At 49.7% G+C, this 23,283-nt stretch overlaps 1 protein-coding gene and 1 long non-coding RNA gene across 2 annotated transcripts in view; both read left to right on the top strand.

Moving 5' to 3' along the window:
• Positions 1-963: 963 nt before the first annotated feature.
• The window catches only part of SIN3A (SIN3 transcription regulator family member A), a 45,415-nt gene continuing 23,095 nt past the window's right edge, over positions 964-23,283 (top strand). The window contains 9 exon segments of the mRNA XM_048519697.1: positions 964-1,240; positions 10,560-10,781; positions 12,445-12,621; positions 17,762-17,868; positions 19,277-19,559; positions 20,584-20,820; positions 21,919-21,980; positions 21,982-22,063; positions 22,375-22,533. Coding sequence (XP_048375654.1) covers positions 10,596-10,781; positions 12,445-12,621; positions 17,762-17,868; positions 19,277-19,559; positions 20,584-20,820; positions 21,919-21,980; positions 21,982-22,063; positions 22,375-22,533 — 1,293 coding nt within the window. The 5' untranslated portion in view covers positions 964-1,240; positions 10,560-10,595.
• Positions 15,498-16,347, top strand: LOC125446148. Its single transcript, XR_007246374.1, has 2 exons — positions 15,498-15,591; positions 15,817-16,347. It is a non-coding gene; the product is annotated as an uncharacterized LOC125446148 (long non-coding RNA).

Here is a 23,283-nt window from a genome sequence, read left to right as displayed (position 1 = left end):
GAAAGGAGTTTGTAACCCCCCTTGAGTCTCCTTACAGGAGAGAAAAGCGGGGTATAAATCCAAACTCTACTGCTGCTTTGTCAGGGGCTGGAATCTGAGCAGGGATCGTGCTTTGACGTAGATTTCAGAGATGTGTGTAAGGTGGCTGAGTAGGAAGGGCTGCAATTGGAAAACTTGGCTTGTCGGCGGAAGGAAGGCGGTCTTAGGCTATGCGGGAATGCCCTCTTGCAAAGTCACCGATTGGGTGACTTTTGCTTTGCATCGTCTCTTTGTGGTTAGGAAACCTGTTGCCCCCACCCCTCCCTCCCACCTTCCCTTTGCATAACGACGTTGGCGCGTGTAGCCTTGGTTCACTTTGCACCCAACTTCCGGGGAGGGGGGGGGTGCCTTGAAGCGCAAGCTGCAGTTGCAGCGTTCAACTATAGGAGGCTGGTTCAGCCCCCTGCCCGCCTCTCGCGGTGCATTGCACGTTGCATTGGGCGCATTGCACCTGTGCAGCGCGGCGATCGTGCCTCGCTCGGGGCCCGCCACCCATTCTGCGGAAGCGCCTTTATTTCGTGTTGTGTTTTTTTTTTTTTGCACCGTCGATGTAAACATTGCACAAAAGGGCTCCCCAGAGAGGGGGCGGGGCTTCTGGGCGCTGGAAGTGGGCGGGAGAGGTGTCTGCCGTGGGCGTGGCTCGCTCGTGAGCGGCAGCCGTCGCCTTCCAAAGGCTGTCCGGTTCCTGCGTTCTGCCAGCCAATGAGAGGAGGGCGGGGGCGGGGCCTGGAATGACCACACGGGCTTTTTTTTTTTACCTTGAGGTTTCTCGTCCCCTCCCTCCTACCCTCCTTCGCATCTCCTTCCTGGGAACCGCAGGCCAATCAGCGCGGCGGGAGGGAGCCAGCGTCGCTCGGCGATTGGCCGGGGCTGTGACCGACTGACAGGGCGGCCAATCGCCGCGCGAGAGGCCTCCCCGGGGCAGGGGAGGGAGGCGGGATTTCCCAGGGAACAGAGAAGCGGGCAGTACTCAGCGGCGGCGGCGGCCGTCCTGAGGCGGTTTAAGTCGATTTTTTTTCCCCCCACAGCCCGCCTTCGGGCGAGGGGACGCCAGCGGCCCCGTCACGTGACGTCGGGCCGGCTGAGGGGGCGAAAGGGCGGCGGCTGAGGGGAGCCCCGGGCCCGTCCCCTCTTTCCGTCAGCTGCCTCCAAGGGGGGTGATCAGCACGGCCGACACCATCTGAGGCGGCGGCGACTCGAGGTGAGGCAAAGGCAAGAGTCTGAGGGAGCGCGCGCGGGCGCTGACAGAACGGGGGGGCGCGCGCGCGCAGAAAGAGAAGGGGGCGGGGTCTCCCTTCCCCCCTCCTCCCGCCCCTCGTGTGAAAGGGGAGGGGGCTGATCGGTCCGCTCGGGCGCCTGTGAGGAGGTTAAAAAAAAAAAAGAAGGCGGCTGCTTCCCGCGCTGCCAATCGCGCGGCAGGCCCCGCCCCTTTCCCGCCGGCTCGCCTCTCCTCGCCCCCCCTCCCGCCTTACGGCGCGTTCTGACTCCGCCCCCTTCCTTTGCCGATGGAGGAGGCGGGGCGAGCGGAGTCCCTCTCTCGGTGGGTGGGGCGTATGCTGGCTCCGCCCTCACTCGTTGCTATCTCCCCCCACCCATTTTTCCTCTACGGTCAGGCTGGCTCCGCCCCCTCCGGCTTGCCTTGCGTGGATGTGGAGGCTCCGCCCCTTTGGGGGAGGGGCTTCTGGGCTTTCCTTTGCTCTCCCCCCTATGCATTTTACTGGATATCTAGGCAGAGGCCCCCTCCCCAGTTTTTATATCCCTCCCATTTCTCATTCCCCCCCCCATTTTTATTTCCATCCCAGTTTGTATATCCCTCCCAATTCCTATTTGTCTATTCCTCTCCTCCCCCTCCGCTTCCGTAGCCCCCCTGCAATTGCATCCCAGCCCCCCACCCCCAGTTGCAATCTCCAGTGCATTCTCGCAGCCTGATCCTCTGCACATGGCTTACACAGGAGAAAGCCCTTCTCTCCCCCCCCCCTTTTTCTCCTTGGATCTTGCCAAGGAAGCCTTGAAGCCGGTGTTGTAGTGCTGGGGGAAGGATTCAAAACTCAAGGGGAAAACTGCAGAAGGGCCTTCTGGCAGCCCCCTGCGTGCTACAGATGCGGAGCTTGTTCCTCCCGGCTCCATTTTGGGAACAAATTGCTGGATCAAGGAGGCCGAACCACAGCCACTGCTTGAGTGCATGCAGAAGAGACAATCCGTTCCATCTGCCGGGCATCGGCTTTCTCGTTGCGGTCGCAGCCTCTCTTAGCCCCACTAGTAGTAGCTGGACGGCTGTTCTCCTGATTGTTTGCCAAGGACAATTTCATCTCTCTCTTCCCCACCCCCACCCCCCAGGGCGCTTCATTTTCCATCCCTCATTATCCCTCGCAGTGATTCCTTTTGGCTGCATCCTGGCCTTTCAACCGCCTGTTTTTGTTCAAGCGTTTGCACACCTGCTGCTCTTTCATTTGAAAAGTCGGAAGGCGGTGAGAAAGCTGGAGTGGCTGCAAGACTTCTCTCTCTCTCTCTCTCTCTGTGCTGGTGCGGGCACGGAGCACCTGGTTGGTTGGAAAGCTTTACTATCCCGGGGATGTTTTCCTTTCCTTGCCACGTGCCTGCGTCTGGGATGAGCAGCCATCTGGGGAAGCCGCGGCCGTCTCAGCACTGTGCCTGGCGACAGTAAAAAAAACAAAACCCAAACCCTGGAGAGGTCATTTGAGGGCACGGGGTTGAAATCGGGCGATCGGCGGGGACGGGAGAGACCTTGGTCGCCTTTTGCAAAACCCCTGCTTGCATGTCAGCCAATTACTTCTCACCCTCTTTAATCACCTTCCCCTCGTGCTGATGCCGCCCATCCTCAGATGCTCTGAGTAAAGAGGGGGAAAGAAAAGAGAGGTGTTCAACCAGACAGTGTGGTGCGCTGAAACGAACTCCACCATACCCCGACTAAATCCCACCCTCTCCTCATCCCTTGGCCACTGTTCCGCAATCGGGTGCAACGATTTTCCAGATCGGCTGTTAAACGTGATTATGAAATTTGGAAAGTTGGCAGGTGTCCTCCTCAGCTTTCTATTTTCGGAAAGCGGAGTTTAATTCATCACCGTGGCAGACGAGTTTATTCCGAGTGAGGTACAAACTCGGCTTCCGATTTCTCCACCCTGCCCCTTTCCCTGCATTGCTTGTAAAACTGGTTCCAAATATCGTGAATGCTCCTGACTTTATTTATTTAAAACATTTACTGGTGGGTCATCTAAGAAATATTTAGGTGTTGTTTGCTGTTTTTACTACAAACCGATCCCACAACCCACAAAGCGAAAATTTTAGAGGCCCCTTCCACACACGCAGAATAACGCGTTTTTCAAACCACTTTCACAACTGTTTGCAAGTGGATTTTGCTATTCCACACAGCTTCAAAGAACATTGAAAGCAGTTTGAAAGTGCATTATTCTGCATGTGCAGAAGGAGCTAGAGCAGCCATTCTCAACCAGGGTTCCCTGGTACCCTGGGGTGCCGTGAGCATGTCCCAGGGGTACCACGGCAACACTACCCCCCCCCCATATTTTTGTGGTGTCTCCCACCGGCGCCAGCAAGGACATGGAGCTGGCCCATGGGGCAGGGCCTGCCACAAGGTCAGCAGCCACCCCCAGTGCTACCCTTCACCCTGGGAGGGGAAGGTGGGGTGTGTGGCAAGCAGGGGCAATGGGAGGAGAAGGTGGAGGATGGCGGCAGGGGTACTGTGAGATATGAAGAGTGAGGTCAAGGGTACCCTGACCTCGAAAAGGTTGGGAAACACTGAGCTGGAGATTATGGAAGGTCCTACAAGCTTACATTTTAACGTCATTCGCGCCGCTTCTCTATGTAAAACACAAGTGCCTGAAGTCAGTGGGATTTATTTCCATGCGGTCATCTTTAGGATTGGAAGCTTTGAGACGAGTGCTGGGCAAAACGTTCTCAGATTACATCTTGAGAGAGATTTTACGTGTCTGCCTACTGTGAAGAAAAATTATGCCTCGTGCAACTGATCTTGCACATTTTGGGATGTTCGTGTTCGTTATCGTTACCCCCTTTTCTGTACTTTGAGGGAGCTTACACAGAATCGGTGCAGCACCGTAGTGGTAAAACTTGGATGAATTGTAAAACGTTGCGCGTTGAATTTATTAAGGTGTCGCCTTTTTTAAAATGTCCATCAGCCGCTATGGGATCTGTTGTTACAGCACGTTCTCATTCTGTCAATAGCAAATACAACTTATAGTCATAAGGAAACGGGGGATTAAATTCTGACAGCAATACATTCCTGAATGGTCGATTTCATGCCCTTCAGATGTGGGTGTATGAAATAACTGTTTGTTTGCTTTGAACAGGTTTGTCTTTTTAGGCGTAGTGCATTAGTATAAAGTGGCATCTGCTTCACGTGGCTTCGTGGTTGATCCTTAGATAAGTTTTCTATAAATTTTAAAGTCCCAGAGAAAACAAACACCATCATTTTGACCCTGGATTTTTTTCTCCCACTGTAAAAACTGGAAATATTGATCGGAATGGCAAATATTGAAACGTTTGCCTTGTTTAAACCTGAACGTAACTTTGCTGTGTCAGGGAGCACAAAATGGCTCACTCGTGACACGGCACACAAAATTGTGGCCTTTGGTGTGGTTGTAGCATTTTAAACATGCCTTAGTTTACTTCACACAAAATTGCAGCTGTGCTGAGGGCTAGAGAGGGAGACATAGATCTTCGGGGTTTTTTCCATTTGAGTCTTCACTGTCCACAATAACATGTTCCTCATGGTTTCTGCTCCATCTTTTGAAACTGTCCTCGCACAAAGCAAAGCGCTGTCCCTGTGTGTCTGAGTCAGAGAGGGAAGAGGAAAAGATTAACTTTCGGGGGCTAGGTCAGAAGGATCCTAGATCCCAGGGAATTGATTTCTAGTGCAGCCAGCAGGCTAGACCGAAAAGCCAGCACAGTTCATAAACAAAGAAGGCCCTGTATAATGTATTGTCGGCGGCTTTCACGGCCGGACTCAACTGAAGATGCGAGCCACAGATGCAGGCGAAACATTAGGACCAAGTTCTACCAGACCATGGCCACACAGCCTGGGAAAGCCCACAACAACCAGCCCCATATAATGTGTCCCGACGTTTTCGGCTTTTCGATAGGGAAATGTGTGTGGGGAGCATCTGGGGCGTGGGGAAATGTTTCCGTTACGTTTTCCTGTAGGCCCTGTTGCTCCTCTGAGCCAATGTATAGTTATAGAGTTTGTAGAAGAAGAAGAAGAAGAGTTTGGATTTATATCCCCCCTTTCTCTCCTGCAGGAGACTCAAAGGGGCTTACAATCTCCTTGCCCTTCCCCCCTCACAACAAACACCCTGTGAGGTAGGTGGGGCTGAGAGAGCTCCGAGAAGCTGTGACTAGCCCAAGGTCACCCAGCTGGCATGCGTGGGAGTGTACAGGCTAATCTGAATTCCCCAGAGAAGCCTCCACAGCTCAGGCGGCAGAGCTGGGAATCAAACCCGGTTCCTCCAGATTAGATACACGAGCTCTTAACCTCCTACGCCACTGCTGCTCCTTGTAGAAAAATTATGTTTTGGGGGTGATTCTGTTTGAGCGGGGAAGGGCTCAACAAGAGGATATCCTTCATCCAAGGAGCCTTATCCTATTTTCAAGTCCTGGCATTTAGACCTGATTTGAAACAGGTCCCCCCCCCCCCCCCCCCCCACGCTGGTCTATTGCCCTCTCCACTGGTTTTCTCTTCCCCCTTCCACCACAACGAAAAACTTATCTTTGGGTGGGAGTGTGGAAGTGTAATTATCAGTGGAGGTGCCTCATTAAACGCACGGCAGGCGGAATCATTTGTTCAGTTCCAATTTCCATCTTTCTTCGCAGCATTGGTAAGAGTCCTAGTTTTTCTCGATTTCCCCGTTTAGTATGGAATACGTCCTGTCAGCCCCGATAGGAAATGGTGGCAGGAGTCATAGTATTTGCCCGTTTAAGGAGCACCTCCACACACACTAATTCCAATTATTCCGCATCATAAAGGTGAGGTTTGTTGCTTGTAAGGTAACTTGCAGCAGGGGATAGAGTGGCATCGGCGCATAGTGTACGCATGGCCATAGCTTGGGCTGCAACCTAACTAAACTCAGAACCCGTGAGCAAGCCTAACTGAACTCAGTAGGTTTTGCTTCTGAGCAAACATGTAAGATACTACACTTAGGTGGAAAAAATGAAATGCACAAATATAGGATGGGTGTCCCCTGGCTTGACAACACTACATGTGAACGGGATCTGGGAGTCTTAGTAGACCACAAACTGAACAGGAGTCAGCAGTGTGATGCTGCGGTCAAGAAAGCCAATGCGATTTTGAGCTGTATCACTAGCAGTATAGTGTCAAGATTGAGGGATGTAATTGTAGAAGAAGAAGAAGAAGAGTTTGGATTTATATCCCCCCTTTCTCTCCTGCAGGAGACTCAAAGGGGCTTACAATCTCCTTGCCCTTCCCCCCTCACAACAAACACCCTGTGAGGTAGGTGGGGCTGAGAGAGCTCCGAGAAGCTGTGACTAGCCCAAGGTCACCCAGCTGGCGTGTGTGGGAGTGTACAGGCTAATCTGAATTCCCCAGATAAGTCTCCACAGCTCAGGCGGCAGAGCTGGGAATCAAACCCGGTTCCTCCAGATTAGATACATGAGCACTTAACCTCCTACGCCACTGTACCTCTCTATTCTGCATTGGTTAGACCTCACCTGCATTGGTTAGACCTCACCTGGAATATTATGTACAGTTCTGGGCACCACAATTCAGGAAGGATATTGGCAAGCTGGAATGGATCCAGAGGAGGGCAACTAAAATGGTAAAAGCTCTGGAGTGCATGCCCTACGAGGAGAGACTTAGGGAGCTGGGGATGTTTAGTTTGGTGAAGAGAAGGTTAAGAGGTGACTTGATAGCCCTGTTTTGATATTTGAAGGGGTGTCATGTTGGTGATGGAGCAAGGTTGTTTTCTGCTGCTCTGGAGACTAGGAGCAGGAGTCATGTGTTCAAGGTGCAAGAAAAGAAATTCCACCTAAACATCAGGAAAAACGTCCTGACTGTCAGGGCTGTTCGAGAGTGGCATGCACTGCCTCAGAGGGTGGTGGAGTCTCCTTCTTTGGAGGTTTTGAAAGAGAGGTTGGATGGCCATCTGTCAGGAGTGCTTTGATTGTGTGTTCCTGCATTGCAGGGGGTTGGACTTGATGGCCCTTGGGGGTCTCTTCCAATTCTGTGGTTCTATGTATGCAAGTGTTTTGCCAGTGAAGTGAGGAGGAAAAGCCATGGTTGCTCCTGCATAAAGTCTGGGCTTTAGATCCTCCTTCCACTCTGTTCCTGCCCCTGCTGTTCACGTACAACACAATCCCGAAAGCTGCAAAATCCCGAGTCCCCTTGTCCTTCTCTTTTCCCCTGCTCCAACGTATGCAGAGGCTCGCAATCGCCGCTGTGCTCAAAGCCCTTTTGCAGAAAAAGGCACGCCTGAGTCAGCGGCCTCAAACTTGCATAATTGGACTGTCGGAACGAACGGGCGTCCCTTCCCTACCGGCGTCCCGACGAGTGACTGTGCCGAAAGACCGTGTGCGTTTCTTGCGTTTTGCATGTCTGCTGATTCAGTCACCGAGAAGAGATCCCTGGTTGCCGTTGGCAACCTGCCACCCATACGGGTGGAATCTTGATTTTTCACGATTGAGAAAATTTATACGCGCTGCCTCCCTAGAAACGTGCTCGAGGTATCAGAAGTATCACTATGATCAGCAGAGTACAACATTTAAACGCCCTCAGAAGTTGGAGCTCTTCAGTGAAGGGCTTGTCTAAAAAACATACCCCTAAAGTAGACTCCAAGCAAACCTCAGTGGGTATTCCAGAGGCAAAGGGCCGAGAAAAATGGCTGACACTGAACGGTAAACTTCACGGAAGACCGTGAAACGATTTGATTCAAACGTGGGGGTCTCAACCTGCTGTAGCCTAACCGTAAACCCGCTCTGGGATTGTTATTTTGGTCACAGAGCGTTTGTTGTCCTGGCCCCTGCGTGCCGAGATTGTATTTAAAGAGGGAGAAATCAGTCTTGGTATTCCGTGGTGCTGAGAAGGCTAGACGTGGTTTTAGAATAGAAAGCCGGGTCATCGTTGTGGTCTGGTAGCCTGTTATTTAGAGAGGGCCATAGAAGCACATTTGAAACGTTCTTTTTTTTTTTTTTTTTTTGGTTGGCTGTGCAGGGAACGAGGATTCTCACCCGGCAGATCCGTTGCACGCTTTGCTGCGCCTCTTGACTGAAATGCAGTTTTTCTCTGGTGCAATTGTCTAGGCCAGGGGTCTGCAACCTGCGGCTCTCCAGATGTTAATGGACTACAAATCCCATCAGCCCCTGCCAGCATGGCCAATTGGAATTGTAGTCCATGAACATATGGAGAGCCGCAGGTTGCAGACCCCTGGTCTAGGCCAACTAAGCCGGGCACTGTCAAGAGCGAGGGGAAGAGAGAGGTGAAAGGCAGAATTCTGTGTGACCCGTGAAGGAGCAAGGCTGTCTCTAGAGCCGGTGAGGCCAGCAATTTGATAAGGCCTTGTAACTGGCGAACGGGTAGAAAAGAAGAAGAGTTCTGTGGCACCCGAAAGACTTAAGATTTCTGGCAGGATGCGAGCTTTCCTAAATCGCCTTTTCAGATACAGCTAGGCAGGGCAAGGGATGGATTGGCTGGATGGTATAACCCAGGAGTCTGCAACCTGCGACTCTCCAGATGTTCATGGACTACAAATCCCATCAGCCCCTGCCAGCATAGCAATTGGCCATGCTGGCAGGGGCTGATGGGGTTTGTAGTCCATGAACAACTGGAGAGCTGCAGGTTGCAGACCCCTGGTGTAACCGTTCACACTTTCCATGGGGCACCGAAAAAAAATCAGAGGTGGTGGAATGGAGGTGTATTAAAAATACCCGCCCTGAGGACACTTGTTTTTGGACAGAATCATGGAGCTAGCACTGATGGATATTTGGGGAACATCTGGGTTATTTGGCAGGCCTAAGCAGAGTTACACATTTTTATTAAAGTCAACAGACTTTGAATAAGGTAATTCTGTTTAGGGTTGTCCAGGCAGTCAGCTAGGAGTTAAAACTTGTGACTTTATTCCTCGAAGTGACTGTTTTTAATACCGAGATCCTCTTTATCTGACTGCTGAGTTATCAACCAGCAAGTAGATGCTTTCTGTGGTACCCGGATTTTATCACTGTCCAGCCGACTGCAGGATTATCCAGATCATTTATTTGTATTTTGCAACGTACTGTTACAGTTTTTAATATTGTGAGGACTTATCACAATATAGACAAAGAACCTGTAGGGTGTGAAGCGCAATCAGCCATATCTTTACAAGCCTAAACTATCCACCAGTCACATTCTGGTAGACTCCAGAGCTTCGGGACTGATCTTGAGAGCCAGCGGGGTGTTGTGGTTAAGAGCAGGTGGATTCTAATCTGGAGAACCGGGTTTGACTCCTCACTCCTCCACCTGAGTGGCAGAGGCTTATCTGTTGAACCAGATGTGTTTCCGCACTCCTACATTCCTGCTGGGTTACCGTGGGCTAGTCACAGTTCTCTCTGAACTCTCTCAGCCCCACCTGCCTCACAAGGTGTCTGTTGCGGGGAGAGGAAGGGAAAGGAGCTTGTAGGCCACGTTGAGTCTCCTTACAGGAGAGAAAGGTGGGGCATGAATCCAAACTCTTCTTCACCAAACCAAAGACATATCCTCTGTCTTCACTAGCATCACGAGAGATGTTTTAGTTGACATCAAGTACTTCAGTACTATAAACATGCTGTACTAGAATACGTTTACAGACATTTGTGTATGTGAGATGGCTGTAGGCAGAGGTGGGATCCAGCAGGTTCTCACAGGTTCCCGAGAGTAGGTTACTAATTATTTGTGTGTGCCGAGAGGGGGTTACTAATGGGTGATTTTGCCATGTGATTTTGGCCTTAGTTACGCCCCTCCTCTCAACAGTAGCTCGCAGAATTTGAAGCAGTCTAGCAGGAGGTGCACCGGCGTGTGTGACAGCCTGCGCCTGCGTGCATTCGTTTCCCGCCCAAGGGCCGGCGCAGCGGCTGCGTCCTTGCCACAGCCCGCCCAGGAACGCCCCACCCCCAGAATGCCTGGGCCACTCCCCTGTCGTGCCCCGTCTAGCCCCATTGGCGCTACGCCACAGTTTGAATCCCACCACCATGGGAACCTGTTACTAAAATTTTTGGATCCCACCACTGGCTGTAGGTACCTGTTACCTTGAATGTGTTCCATTGGGACCACGCTTTGATACAGTTTCCGCAAAGAGAGAAACTTTGCAGGAACGGATGATTGTGATAAATTTACACTCAGGCTGAAACACAGTGTGTTGGTATACCTATAAATCTCCATTTGAGCCTCCTTTAACCTGTTTCCTCCGGGGTTCAGATGGATAACTAGAATCTTGATTTGTTCCTGACCGCTGAGATCGGAGGAGGGTGGTGATTGATCGCCTGTGTCTGTTCTTTTCTCTTTCCAGCAGGTTTTGTAGTGTTTTCCCGAGCATGAGTTCAGAATGAAGCGGCGACTGGATGAACAGGAGTCACCCTACGCGTCGCAGCAGAGACGGATTGCCAGCAGCACGGAGCCTTTCCAACACCAGCACCGCGTGCTCGCTCCGGCACCTCCCGTATATGAGTCCGTTTCAGAGACCATGCAGTCCGCTACTGGAATCCAGTACTCTGTAACTCCCAGCTACCAGGTAGTCGTCGTCGTCTTCTCTTTTTCCAGAAGTTCGGTTGGCCCGTTTGCTTTGCGGAAACAATAAAACACAACACGTTTCATTTTCTTCTGTGAGAATCTGCTTGCTTTTACCACACTCCTGCCCACCCTTGGATGTAGATCAGTGATGGCGAACCTATGGCACGGGTGCCAGAGGTGGGACTCAGAGCCCTTTCCGTGGGCACACGTGCACAGAGTTCATCATGTGGGGGGGGGGGGGGCGGAAAATCACACACACCCCCACACACACACACACATCTAGGCTAGCCTGGGCATGATCCTTTACCTGGTAGTAAGCTCAGTTGCTGGCAATGGGGCTTGCTTCTGAGTAAACCCTCCTAGGGTCGTGATTCACCCATTGCACAGTTGCTTCACCAAGCTTACTCCCGAGTAACATGTGCCTCGGAGCCAACTATTTTTTCTAAACTAAAACCTCAGTATTCAGGTTAAATTGCCGTGTTGGCACTTTGCGATAAATAAGTGAGTTTTGGGTTGCAATTTGAGCACTCGGTCTCAAAAAGGTTCGCCATCACTGATGTAGATACTATCTTGGTTAAGCCGTCAGCTTTCCGCTTGGCCACAAAGCTACCGCAGTTGCTCCAACTAACGTCCTTTGGCCACAGAAGAGAGACATCATGGCGCAGTTTTATTATTACATTATTATAATATTATTTTTCAATATATATCCCGCCCTCCCCTGAAGGGCTCAGGGTGCCGAACAACAGCAACAGAACAATAACAGTATAAAATAGCATAAGCCGTAACAATCATAGAATCGCAGTATAACAATAGCAATATCACACAATATAATAATAGCAGTATAAAGCAGCATAAACACAACAATCATAGAATTGCCACAAGTAACAGAGGGCAACATCCCTCTCCTCATAATGACCCAATACAAAACCCTCTAAGCACTTTACAGCAGCATCAGTATAAAACCTAGCCCAGTGACTAACCTAAAAATACAACATCAGATCACTAAACTAAGCCTAACACATAACAATCTATGCCTAACGCTAACCCTAAAAATCTCAAGACAGTGCAATAACTCACTACCTAAAAAATATTACCGCATATACTCGAGTATACTGACCCGAATATAAGCCGAGGCACCTAATTGTGCCACACAAAAAACTGGGAAAACGTATTGACTCGAGTAGAAGCCTAGGGTGGGAAATGCAGCAGCTACTGGTAAATTTCAAAAATCAAAATAGATACCAATAAAATTATATTAATTGAGGCATCAGTAAGTTAAATGTTTTTGAATATTTATTTCAAAGAAAAACAGTAAACTAGCTCTGCAAGTGGAGCCAATTGCGATTGTTAGGGGAACTCAGAAAAACATATCGGTAGTTTGAGCGATACCAAGTTTTCTGTCTGCTGCAAAGTAGTTTCTGTTTCACTGTTAGAGCTGAGGAAATTACCGTATATTCTCGAGTATAAGCCAAGGGGGGGCTTTTTCAGCATTAAAAATGTGCTGAAAAAGTCAGCTTATACACGAGTATATACGGTAATTTCCACACTCATTATAATCTCCATACTCATATATACGGTAATTTCCACACTCATCATACTTATCATAGAGGGGAGGGGAACCAATGCCAACCTAACATCATCCTCCCCGTTACTCTTGTTCCCAGGTGTCAACGGTGCCACAGAGCTCGAGCAGCCATGGGCCCGCACTAGCCACTGTCCACAGCGGGCATCATCACCCTACCCCAGTCCAGCCCCATGGGAGTCAGGTGGTGCAGGGCCATGCTCACCCGACACCCCCAGCAGCACCGGGGCAGGGGCAACAACAGTTCCAAAGACTCAAGGTAAGGTCCATTAGTTTTACTTATTTGTTTTATTGAACTACAGAATTAGAAGGGCTTCTGGAGTCATCTCATCCAATCCCCCTGCCAGTGCGGGATCTACAACTGTCATGCCGCCTGGCAAATCCGTCTCCAGTCAATGCTTAAAAACCCTCAATGACAAAAGAGTCCACCACCCCTTGAAGGGGGGCTGTTCCAGAATCGAACGCAACCCACTGTCGAGAAGTTCTGTCTGCTGTTTGGACAAAATCTCCTTTGCTGTCATTTATGTCTGCTGATCTGAGTCCTGTCATTCATCATGACGGGAAACACGTGTCTCACGTCCTCTCATGCGGCATTCCTTTAGATTTCAGAAGGTGGCAATTGTGTCGTTCTTGTTGAAGCAGCGGATTTACTCGGAGTAGACCACCTTGCAGGATGCAATGTAGACAAGAACTGACAGACACGCAGTCACCTGTGCAGTTCTATTTATTGCTATCCACTGGCTTCGCCAGACCACAGGTGTTTGCAGGCACACATCACTCTGTTGTCTGTGCTATCTATATACTTATGTGGTACCAATCAGGTGCCCTCACCTTATCAGGTTTTGCACACGGTACATGTTGTGCACTCAGTCCTAAATTGCACATGGCACCTGGTAGAAGGAGGGTCCAGCTGTCATTTAGATTTTGCTCATCTAAACACATGTTCTGACACCCCTTCCAAAATTGGTATGACAGTATTTACATATTTACAACATTGACAGACACCACATTTAGCTGTTCACACAGTAGATCATATTTTTCTTTTGCAGTAGGTTATGTTAAGGCATCAGCCACATTCTGTTTAGAATCCACACACACCCAGGTAGGCTATACAAATGTGAAGTACGTTGGGGGGGGGGTTGCAGTTTGTCTACAATATCTCTTGCAAACAACCAACAGATTCCTAAGAGAAGTGAAAGAGAAAGATTGGGTTTCAGGGAGAAATTGGGCAGAGATGCACTTAAGAGAATTTCTCTTCACAGCCCTTGATGGCAGTCCGTCCAGCAATGTTGGTAATTGTATTCCTTCGTCGCAAGTTCACATCTGGGTGAATGCTACAATGTAGTTTAATTTTTACAGGGCTGTGATCTCCTGAGAGCCAGCGGGGCGTAGTGGTTAAGAGCAAGTGCACTGTAATCTGGAGGAACCGGGTTTGATTCCCCGCTCTGCCACTTGAACTGTGGAGGTTTATCTGGTGAACCAGATTGGCTTGTGCACTCCAGCACATGCCAGCTGGGTGACCTTGGGCTAGTCACGGTTCTTTGGAGCTCTCCCAGCCACACCCACCTCACAGGGTGTTTGTCGTGAGGGGGGAAGGGAAAGGAGTTTGTAAGCCCCTTTGGAATGGGGCATTGCCTTGAAGAATTGTCATGCCCTTATATAAAGCCATGGTGCGACCGCACTTGGACTACTGTGTCCAGTTCTGGTCGCCGCATCTCAAAAAGGATATTGAGGAGATAGAAAAAGTGCAGAAAAGGGCAACAAGGATGATTGAGGGATTGGAGCACCTTCCCTATGAGGAGAGGCTGCAGCGTTTGGGACTCTTTAGTTTGGAGAGGAGACATCTGAGGGGGGGATATGATTGAAGTCTATGAAATTATGCACGGGGTAGAAAATGTTGACAGAGAGAATTTTTTCTCTCTTTCTCACAATACTAGAACCAGGGGGCATTCATTGAAAATGCTGGGGGGAAGAATTAGGACTAATAAAAGGAAACACTTCCACACGCAACGTGTGATTGGTGTTTGGAATATGCTGCCACAGGAGGTGGTGATGGCCACTCACCTGGATAGCTGTAAAAGGGCTTGGACAGATTGATGGAGGAGAAGTCAATTTATGGCTACCAATCTTGATCCTCTTTGATCTGAGATTGCAAATGCCTTAGCAGACCAGGTGTTCGGGAGCAGCAGCAGCAGAAGGCCATTGCTTTCACCTCCTGCATGTGAGCTCCCAAAGGCACCTGGTGGGCCACTGCGAGTAGCAGAGAGCTGGACTAGATGGACTCTGGTCTGATCCAGCTGGCTTGTTCTTATGTTCTTATGAGTCTCCTTACAGGAGAGAAAGGGGGGATATAAATCCAACTCTTCTTTCTTTTCTGAATAGCCTATCAGGTATTGCTTTTATGCCACACGGGTACTGCATCTTTCGGCTTGCATTCTTTCACCTGCAGCCTCTTTCTGCGACAATGTCCATTTGTTTCTTAGTGAAAGTGCCATAGCTATACCTCTTGGAATGGGGCGTTGCCTTGAAGAATGGCCTGGGGGTGTATGTGAAAAATCACCACCCCTGAGCATCTTAAAGCCTCTTGGCTCATGAAATCCTTGCTTGTTCCTTGTTGATATCTGTACACTGCATAAAAAGAGGACTGTGCCTCCGTCCTCTTAAACCTTTTCTCCGTGCGGTGGAGAAAAAAAAAAAGCAAACTGCTCCTTGTGTTTCCATTAACAGCTTTAACCAAGCCATGCACCTCTTTGCAGAACTACGTTCATGGCACCGAAATGTTTGTTTGAGAGGAGGGGAAACTGTTCTGGCTTGAGTGGGTGTGAATCCAGAGAAGCCCTTAAGATCCTCTTGCAAGCGGAATGTTTTGTGATGGTTATCTAGCAACGAAAACATCCGAGCTTCCTAAGTGCTGGAGCAGTTGAATCGAGATCAGCTGTGGGAAGAGGGTGAGGCGTATCTCACGCTCTCCTGCTTTGGTGGTGTGAAATGGGAAGTTGCTTGAAGAAGGTCCTCTGAAGCATCAGTTTTTGAAAAGTCACACGTGCATCTTTTCTGTACTACGGTGCTCTGAAAAGCTACTAATAAAATCCTGGCAAGAACACAATATTCACAAAAGTGATATTTTATAAAGTTTATAAAGTTGTAGAGTCTGCGTTGGTACAGATGCCAACAACTGTCATTCCTGTGGCTGGCTAAATTGGGCATCCCCGCTTCTTGGGCATCTAGTGTGAGGCCAGAACCCACGTCCGGCCTGCGCCAGCTGTCTTGAGAAAAGATAGGTTAGAAACAAACTCCCCAAAAAGCATCAGACATCTGACATCAGAAACAAACAGAACGTTTTACCGAACAGAATATAGAAGGTGACAGACGGTGAACCCCTCTGGGTGCTCTCGAAAGAGACACATACCCACCATACGAAAGACTTTATAGATACAAAGAATACATACGTCAGAACTCGCGTGATGAGTCCTGCATGGTTGGTTCTTCCGGAAGTGGAAGAAGTTTTTGTGGCTGCCTCTGTTTCTATTTTGATATGCAGTGATGTCATTCCAGTTGCTTCCCCTCCCCCCCCCCCGCCCCTCTTGTACAGCCCGAAACGGTAACTTGGAAGTGGCCTTCTCAGTGCAGAGTTCTTTTGGCACAAGATCACGCCTAGAATGTTTTCCCTGCTTTTGAGACTCGGAGATGAGCAAAAGTTTCCATCCATGAAGGCAGGAAAAAAAAATCTCGCAGATCGGGCAGTCAGCAACCTCTCCAGCTGTGACTGAGAATGGAGAATCCAAAAGACATTATTTTGCAAGAGACAATAAATGACTTTGTCTCGGCGGCAAAGGGCGCGATACGCTGCTCGTGCGCACAGCAACTTGCTAAAGATTTGCATTTGTGAACTTAATCGAGTTCGGTTTTTATTATGGACCACAGGGCATTCAAAAGCCAAAAAAAAGAATTAAAAAAAATAAAATTAATGACCTATGTAAAATCTCAGCGTACACCATTCATCTTAAAATAACTAGTGGTTTAAAGGGGTAGAATGTGGGTGGATTGTATAGAGAACATTAACATGGCCCCATATTTTCATTCCAGAAAGCAGAGCGTTAGCCGCAGGCACAGTAAGAATTTGAGAGTCTTCTGCTCAGAGGACAGGTTTTCTTTTCACCCTACACAAGTTTCAATAAATCCACCGATGCCCATAGATAAAATCTACAAGGAAAAATGGGTAAACTGGTGTTTTGGTCAGGACAGAATCTGTGATTAATTGAAGAAGAAGAGTTTGGATTTATATCCCCCCTTTCTCTCCTACAGGAGACTCAAAGGGGCTTACAATCTCCTTGCCCTTCCCCCCTCACAACAAACACCCTGTGAGGTAGGAACATTGTTGTGTCTTTCTGTCAAGAGGGAGCAAGTTAAATCTTGTAAATTCTTTAGCTCTTTGGCCACTGGTGTTTTTGTGTTGTGGAGACAGGCACCCTGGCCTGTTGGAGAGAGAAGAAGAAGAGTTGGATTTATATCCCCCCTTTCTCTCCTGTAAGGCGACTCAAAGGGGCTCACAATCTCCTTTCCCTTCCTCTCCCCACAACAAACACCCTGCGAGGTGGGTGGGGCTGAGAGAGCTCAGAAGAGCTGTGACTAGCCCAAGGTCACCCAGCTGGCGTGTGTGAGAGTGCACAGGCTAACCTGAATTCCCCAGATAAGCCTCCACAGCTCAAGCGGCAGAGCGGGGAATCAAACCCGGTTCCTCCAGATTAGAGTACACCTGCTCTGAACCACCACGCCACTGCTGCTCCCTCTGAGAGCTGTATCAGTCCAGGGATGCTTCACTCAGGCAAAACACCCGGCCCATTTTTAGAAAGTAATATCTGCTTACTGCATTTTCTTCCTGCTTTTCAGACCCCCCCCCCTTGCCCCCGCAGCTCTCAGAGATCATATTAGTAACGCTGATAAAGCTTCAAAGCAAAATATTGCCCCAGGGAGGTGATTCTCAGCCAAATTTGATTCAGACACATCAGTGGGGTTCCCTCCAGCAGCTCTGTTGTTGGCCTCTGGGGTACGTGAGAGAAGGTCTCTTCAGTAGGGATTGAGGCACAATGCCTACGAAACGCCACTCTAGTTAAAGGGAGAAAATGAAAAAAGCTCCTTGCTCTTCCCCTTCATATTTCTCTGCAGCTGCTCCAGTAACCCAAGTGAGCCACTAGGTTGCCTAACTGGTCTTCTCCGCAAGGGGATCTGTACATAGGCTGCAAGGTTGCCGTGAGGGGGTTACAGACGGATCATTTTTTTAACAACCGGTGCAACTTGATTGGTTCATTCACTGTGCCGGCCTCATCCCAAGCACGTGTCTGAGTGCAAGAACGGCCCTGAAAGAGAGGCGTGTCTTAACTGAGTTCTCTCGGCTGTAGGTGGAGGACGCCCTTTCCTACCTGGACCAGGTGAAGCTGCAATTCGGTAGCCAGCCTCAAGTCTACAACGACTTCTTGGACATAATGAAGGAGTTCAAATCTCAAAGGTAACCCACCTGTTGTCGGCTTTGAAGGGGTGGGGTTTGTCGGTAGCGTTCTTTGAAAGGCTTATGTTGACGTCACCCGCAATCTGCCGTTGCTCCCGACGGTTTTGTCGCCATCTTCCAGCCAAGACCTTTAGGGGCTGTAAAACTGTGTTATTCCACCGGGCTTTTGGGGAGGCCAGCTGTGGATTGGCTGCCCCTCCTGATGCTTGCACTATGCTTTGCCATTCCCCTCCCGGCTTTAGTATTGCAGGGAACAAACCATGCAAGTTGAGAAGATCTGTGAGCCATCTATTTATTTGGGTGCTGTGTGGTTTCCGGGCTGTATGGCCGTGTTCTAGCAGCATTCTCTCCTGACGTTTCGCCTGCATCTGTGGCTGGCATCTTCAGAGGATCACAGATGCAGGCGAAATCGAAACCATTCTGTCCCTTATCGGCCAGTGAAAATGACGACAATACATCTATTTATTGACGTTATTTTGATGATGGCGTCGACCTTGGCCATCCCAGCTTCGAATCTGATCCAAGCATTGGATACAATTGGGCAATTGCAAGAGTGACTTAGAAATTTTGCTTGAACTTTCTCCAGGGGGGCATAGGAAGAGGGAGAGGAGTCCAGAAATGATCCATATACAAGCTGCGGGATTATTTTGACTTTAAATAGTTTACGGGCTGCCAATGCATAAGAGCCACTTCCGGTTCTATACAATGTTAAAATACTATTTGCTGTTTTCTCACCAGTACCCTGTTTGCCCGAATATAAGACATCCCCAGAAAATAAGACATAATAGAGGTTTTGCTGAAGTGCGAAATATAAGGCATCCCCCGAAAGTAAGACATAGCAAAGTTTGTTTTGAGTATGTTTGACGAACAGAACACAGAAAAATAAGACATCCCCTGAAAATAAGACCATAAGCGCATCTTTGGGAGCAAGAAATTAATATAAGACACTGTCTTATTTTGGGAGCTCTGATTACCAGGCCATTGCTTTATGGTGATGTAATTTTATTAACGCCAGCAATAATAATTAGTATGGGTTTTCTGACGTTGCTGCTGTGCTGGGTTTTAAGGTTTTTAATGTTGTTTAGGATTCTGATATTTATTGTTTTTGTTGTTTCTTGTTGTACACTGCCCAGAGTTCTTCGGGGGTGGGCAGTTAATAAATAATAATGAGACCAAGACCAATTTGGCTGCGTCCAGCTGTTTGCAGGCTGGTTGAGCATTGGCATTTGGGGCTTTTATTTTGCCCCAGAGGCATCTTATAGGATGATGCTGGGCCCTGTTTCTCATTGGGTGATACGTCTTTATGATGCTCTTTGAAAGCTGTGTCGTAACTCACATGTGGAGCGACAGCCGCAAACGCCCCGAATGAGACCTGATCTTTTCTCCTTCCTCTTTCCCCGCCTTACAGCATCGACACGCCGGGCGTGATCAGCCGCGTATCTCAGCTGTTCAAGGGCCACCCGGACTTGATCATGGGCTTCAACACTTTCTTGCCTCCCGGCTACAAAATCGAGGTGCAGACCAACGACATGGTGAATGTAACGACACCCGGGCAGGTTCACCAGATCCCCACTCACGGCCTCCAGCCCCAGCCGCAGCCTCAGCCGCCGCGTCTCTCAGCCCGTGGCCAGTCGGCCCGACTCCCCTGCCAGCCAGCTCTGGCTTGCGCCCCTGCCAAGATCAGTAGGTCAGTTCAAGAGTGGACCCAGCACCCACTTTAAAATTTGGCTTGCGGCTCTTGCACAGTGTTGTGTCCAGGGAAGGGGCCGCCTCCCAGCATTCTGCAGTCTTCCCCAACCCCTTTCCGTACCCAGGCCAGGGACCACAAGACCCCCCACAAGATGTACCCAGTGTCCAGGGACCACAAGACGCCCCACAACTGGCAACACTGCCCCTGGACTTGCCACAGCCAGAAGCAAGGGGAAACTGCAGGGGGCTGGTTAGATTACCTGGGCAACAGGAACAGATGTCACCTCTTCCGCAAAGAAGGCTGGGCCAGCACAGCCCTAACCCAGCTGCAATCACAGTCCTTACCATTTCCAGAGTGGGACAGGGCTGGCACAGCTCTAACCAGGCTACAGTTGGAGGAGGGCCCAGAGCAGTGTTTACCAACCTTTTCGATGTCACGTTACCCTTAACCTCACTCTTCATATCTCACAGTACCCCTGCCATCCCCTCCCCACCTTCCCCTCCCAGTGCCCCTGCTTGCACCCCTCCCAGGGTGAAGGGAAGAACTGGGGGGGGGGGGGCAGGAAGTGGCTGCTGACCTTGTGGCAGGCCCTGCCCTGAGCCAGCTCCATGTCCTTGCTGGCGCCGGCAGGAGACACCACAAAAGTGAGGGGGGGGGGTTAGCATTGCCATGGTACCCCTGGAACATGCTCACGGTACCCCAGGGTACCACGGAATCCTGGTTGAAAATCACTGGCCCAGAGCCTTGAGGGGCCAGTCCCAAGCTGGCGGGGGTTTCACCGGTCGTCTGAAATAGGGAGCCCAAGTGGGGGAGGAATCTCTGAGATGGATAAAAGTGACACGGGAGGAGGCTGGGGGGAAGGGAAAGAAGGAAAGGGTTGAGAAGTGTGCAGTCGTGCTTGCCGTTAAAAGTCTGCCTGCTGGAAACTGCTAACCTGTCGCCGGGCTCTGTGAGTAGACCTCACGGGGTGGGGAGATGCCCGCACACAGCCAGCTCACCTAGCGACCCCCTTTTTCCTTCCTCAGCCATCCCAGTTACAAACACATACACCCACCAGCCAGCAGGCTCCTCCGATTCCATGCAGCATTAGCTACGCTCCCCGCTTGATTGCAGCCTGCCTGTGACAATCTCCATCAAGGCTGTACCAGAATAATCAGCCGGTCGAGTTCAATCACGCCATCAACTACGTCAAGATCAAGAACCGGTTCCAAGGGCAGCCGGACATTTACAAGGCTTTCTTGGAGATACTCCACACTTACCAGGTTAGCGGGCAACGGGGCAGTTCTGAAAACGTTTTCGCTCCCCTTGTGTGTTTTGTTGGACTCCGGCCTGACATGGAGTGGAAAGGGTATCTTGAAAGGCAAGATGGTCAAAGGTCTGGAATCCAGGCCCTACAAGGAGAGGCTTAGGGAGCTGGGGATGTTTAATTTGGTGAAACAGTGCCTACCTTTGAATACAGTGCCTACCTTTGCCAGCAACCTTTGGGTTCACGGTCACCCAAAGTCAAATAACCTGTGGGTGATTCATTGAGAGATGTCGTAGTTTTGTTATTGATTGCCAGATGGAGTGACAACTGAAGACTGTGGCAGCCTATGGGAGTCAAATCAATTGTTTGCCCATTTCCTCGCTCCCTATCCCTTGTTCTGTGTTAGGTGTCACTCTAACAAACTCTGTGTTTTATAGTGGAGTGTCGATACTGTATGCTGTTGTGATGCCTGGGCTCTGTTGGTGGGTTTTCAGTCTGGTTTGTGGAGAGGTGTATAGGAATGGCACTTTTGATGAGTCCATTTGGACTAAACTATTGATAAGACTCTGAATGGCTGCTGTATCCATCTGTCTTTTATGGACAATTGTTTTATTGTATTTTAGAATGCCAATAAAGGCTTGTCTACTCTATTAATTTGGTGAAGAGAAGGTTAAGGGGTGACATGATAGCCATGTTTGGATATTTGAAGGGATGTCATGTTGGTGAGGGAGCAAGCTGGTTTCCTGCTGCTCCAGAGACTTGAACCAGAAGTGATGGGTTCAAGGTGAAGGAAAAAAGATTCCACCTAAACATCAAGAAAAACTTCCTGACAATCCAGGACAATCAGTGGAATTCACTAACTTGGAGTATGGTGGAGTCTCCTCCTTTGGAGGTTTTTAAAGAGAGGCTGGAAGGCCACCTGTCAGGAGTGCTTTGAGTATGTCTTCCTGCATTGCAGAGGGTTGGACTTGATGGCCCTTGGTGGTCTCTTCCAACTCAATGATTCTGTGGCTTTCCTTGAAAGAGCAATGGAAAACGGAAACCAAAATTAGGATGCCAGCGAAGTGCTCTGATCCGCTTTTGTTTTCTCCCCGTGTGGACTTTCTCACGGCAGAAGGAGCAGCGGAACGCCAAGGAAGCAGGAGGAATTACCGCCAGCACGGCCGAGCAGGAGGTGTGCATGGGTGGCCCTGTTCAAGAACCAGGAGGACCTGCTTTCAGAATTTGGGCAGTTCTTGCCCGATGCCAACAGCTCTGTGGTAAGTGTTGCTCCTCGTGATTGACAAGGGCCCTCTTGCAGGCTGTCTCTTCACCCCAGCATCATCCCTAGGGGTACAAGTTAATTTGTAAGATGGCGCTGCAATACTGGGTTATTTATTTATCTCCGATATTTCTGTGCCACCTCTTCCCTGCTCAAGTTAGCTGGCAGTGAAAGGGTTGTGATCTCCGGATCATTTATCCATTACTTTTTTAGGTTGCTTTTGCAACTTATGTCAGATTTCTGTTGTCTGGTTTGAGATGCTGGAATCCGTAACATGTTTGCCTGGGCTGTTTTTTTTTTTTTAATAAGCTATTAAGCAAAACCACTGCGGAGAAAGTGGAGTCTGTGAGGAACGACCACGGGGGCACCGTCAAGAAGCCCCAGCTCAACAGTAAGCAGCAAAGGCCGAATCAGAACGGCTGCCAGATCCGGCGGCACGCCACTGCTGGAACGACCCCGCCGGTGAAGGTGAGAACCCAGCGTCCTCAGGGAGGGGGCATCTTCCTCTGGAAAAGACTTTAGGAGGGGTGTGACCACAATGGGAGCGTGAAGTTGCCAAGAGTGCAGCCAAGGAAGATATCCAGGGGCACCTGGAATCTCTCACACGAGGCTGAGAACAGGAGAGAAAGAACACCAGCCATTGTGGTATAGTGGTTAAGAGCAGGTGGACTCTAATCTGAAGAACCGGTTTTGATTCCCCGCTCCTCTACATGAGTGACAGACTCTTATCTGGTGAACCAGATGTGTTTCTCCACTCCTACTTTCCTACTGAATGACCTTAGGCTTGTCACAGTTCTCTCAGAACTCTCTCAGTCCCACCTGCCTCAGAAGGTGTCTGTTGTGGAGAGAGGAAGGGAAAGAAGTTTGTAAGCCATCTTGAGTCTCCTTACAGGAGAGAAAGATGGGGTAGAAATCCCCATCTCTGCTCTTTATCTGAGGCATAAGAACATAAGAACAAGCCAGCTGGATCAGACCAGAGTCCATCTAGTCCAGCACTCTGCTACTCGCAGTGGCCCACCAGGTGCCTTTGGGAGCTCACGTGCAGGATGTGAAAGCAATGTCCTTCTGCGGCTGTTGCTCCCGAGCACCTGGACTGTTAAGGCATTTGCAATCTCAGATCAAAGAGGATCAAGATTGGTAGCCAGAGATCGACTTCTCCTCCATAAATCTGTCCAAGCCCCTTTTAAAGCTATCCAGGTTAGTGGCCATTACCACCTC

The sequence above is a fragment of the Sphaerodactylus townsendi genome, linkage group LG17, assembly GCF_021028975.2.
Source record: "Sphaerodactylus townsendi isolate TG3544 linkage group LG17, MPM_Stown_v2.3, whole genome shotgun sequence".
In the NCBI taxonomy this organism is placed as follows: domain Eukaryota; kingdom Metazoa; phylum Chordata; class Lepidosauria; order Squamata; family Sphaerodactylidae; genus Sphaerodactylus; species Sphaerodactylus townsendi.
The sequence above is the reverse complement of the archived record's forward strand: the minus strand, read 5'-3'. Positions and strand labels throughout refer to the sequence as shown.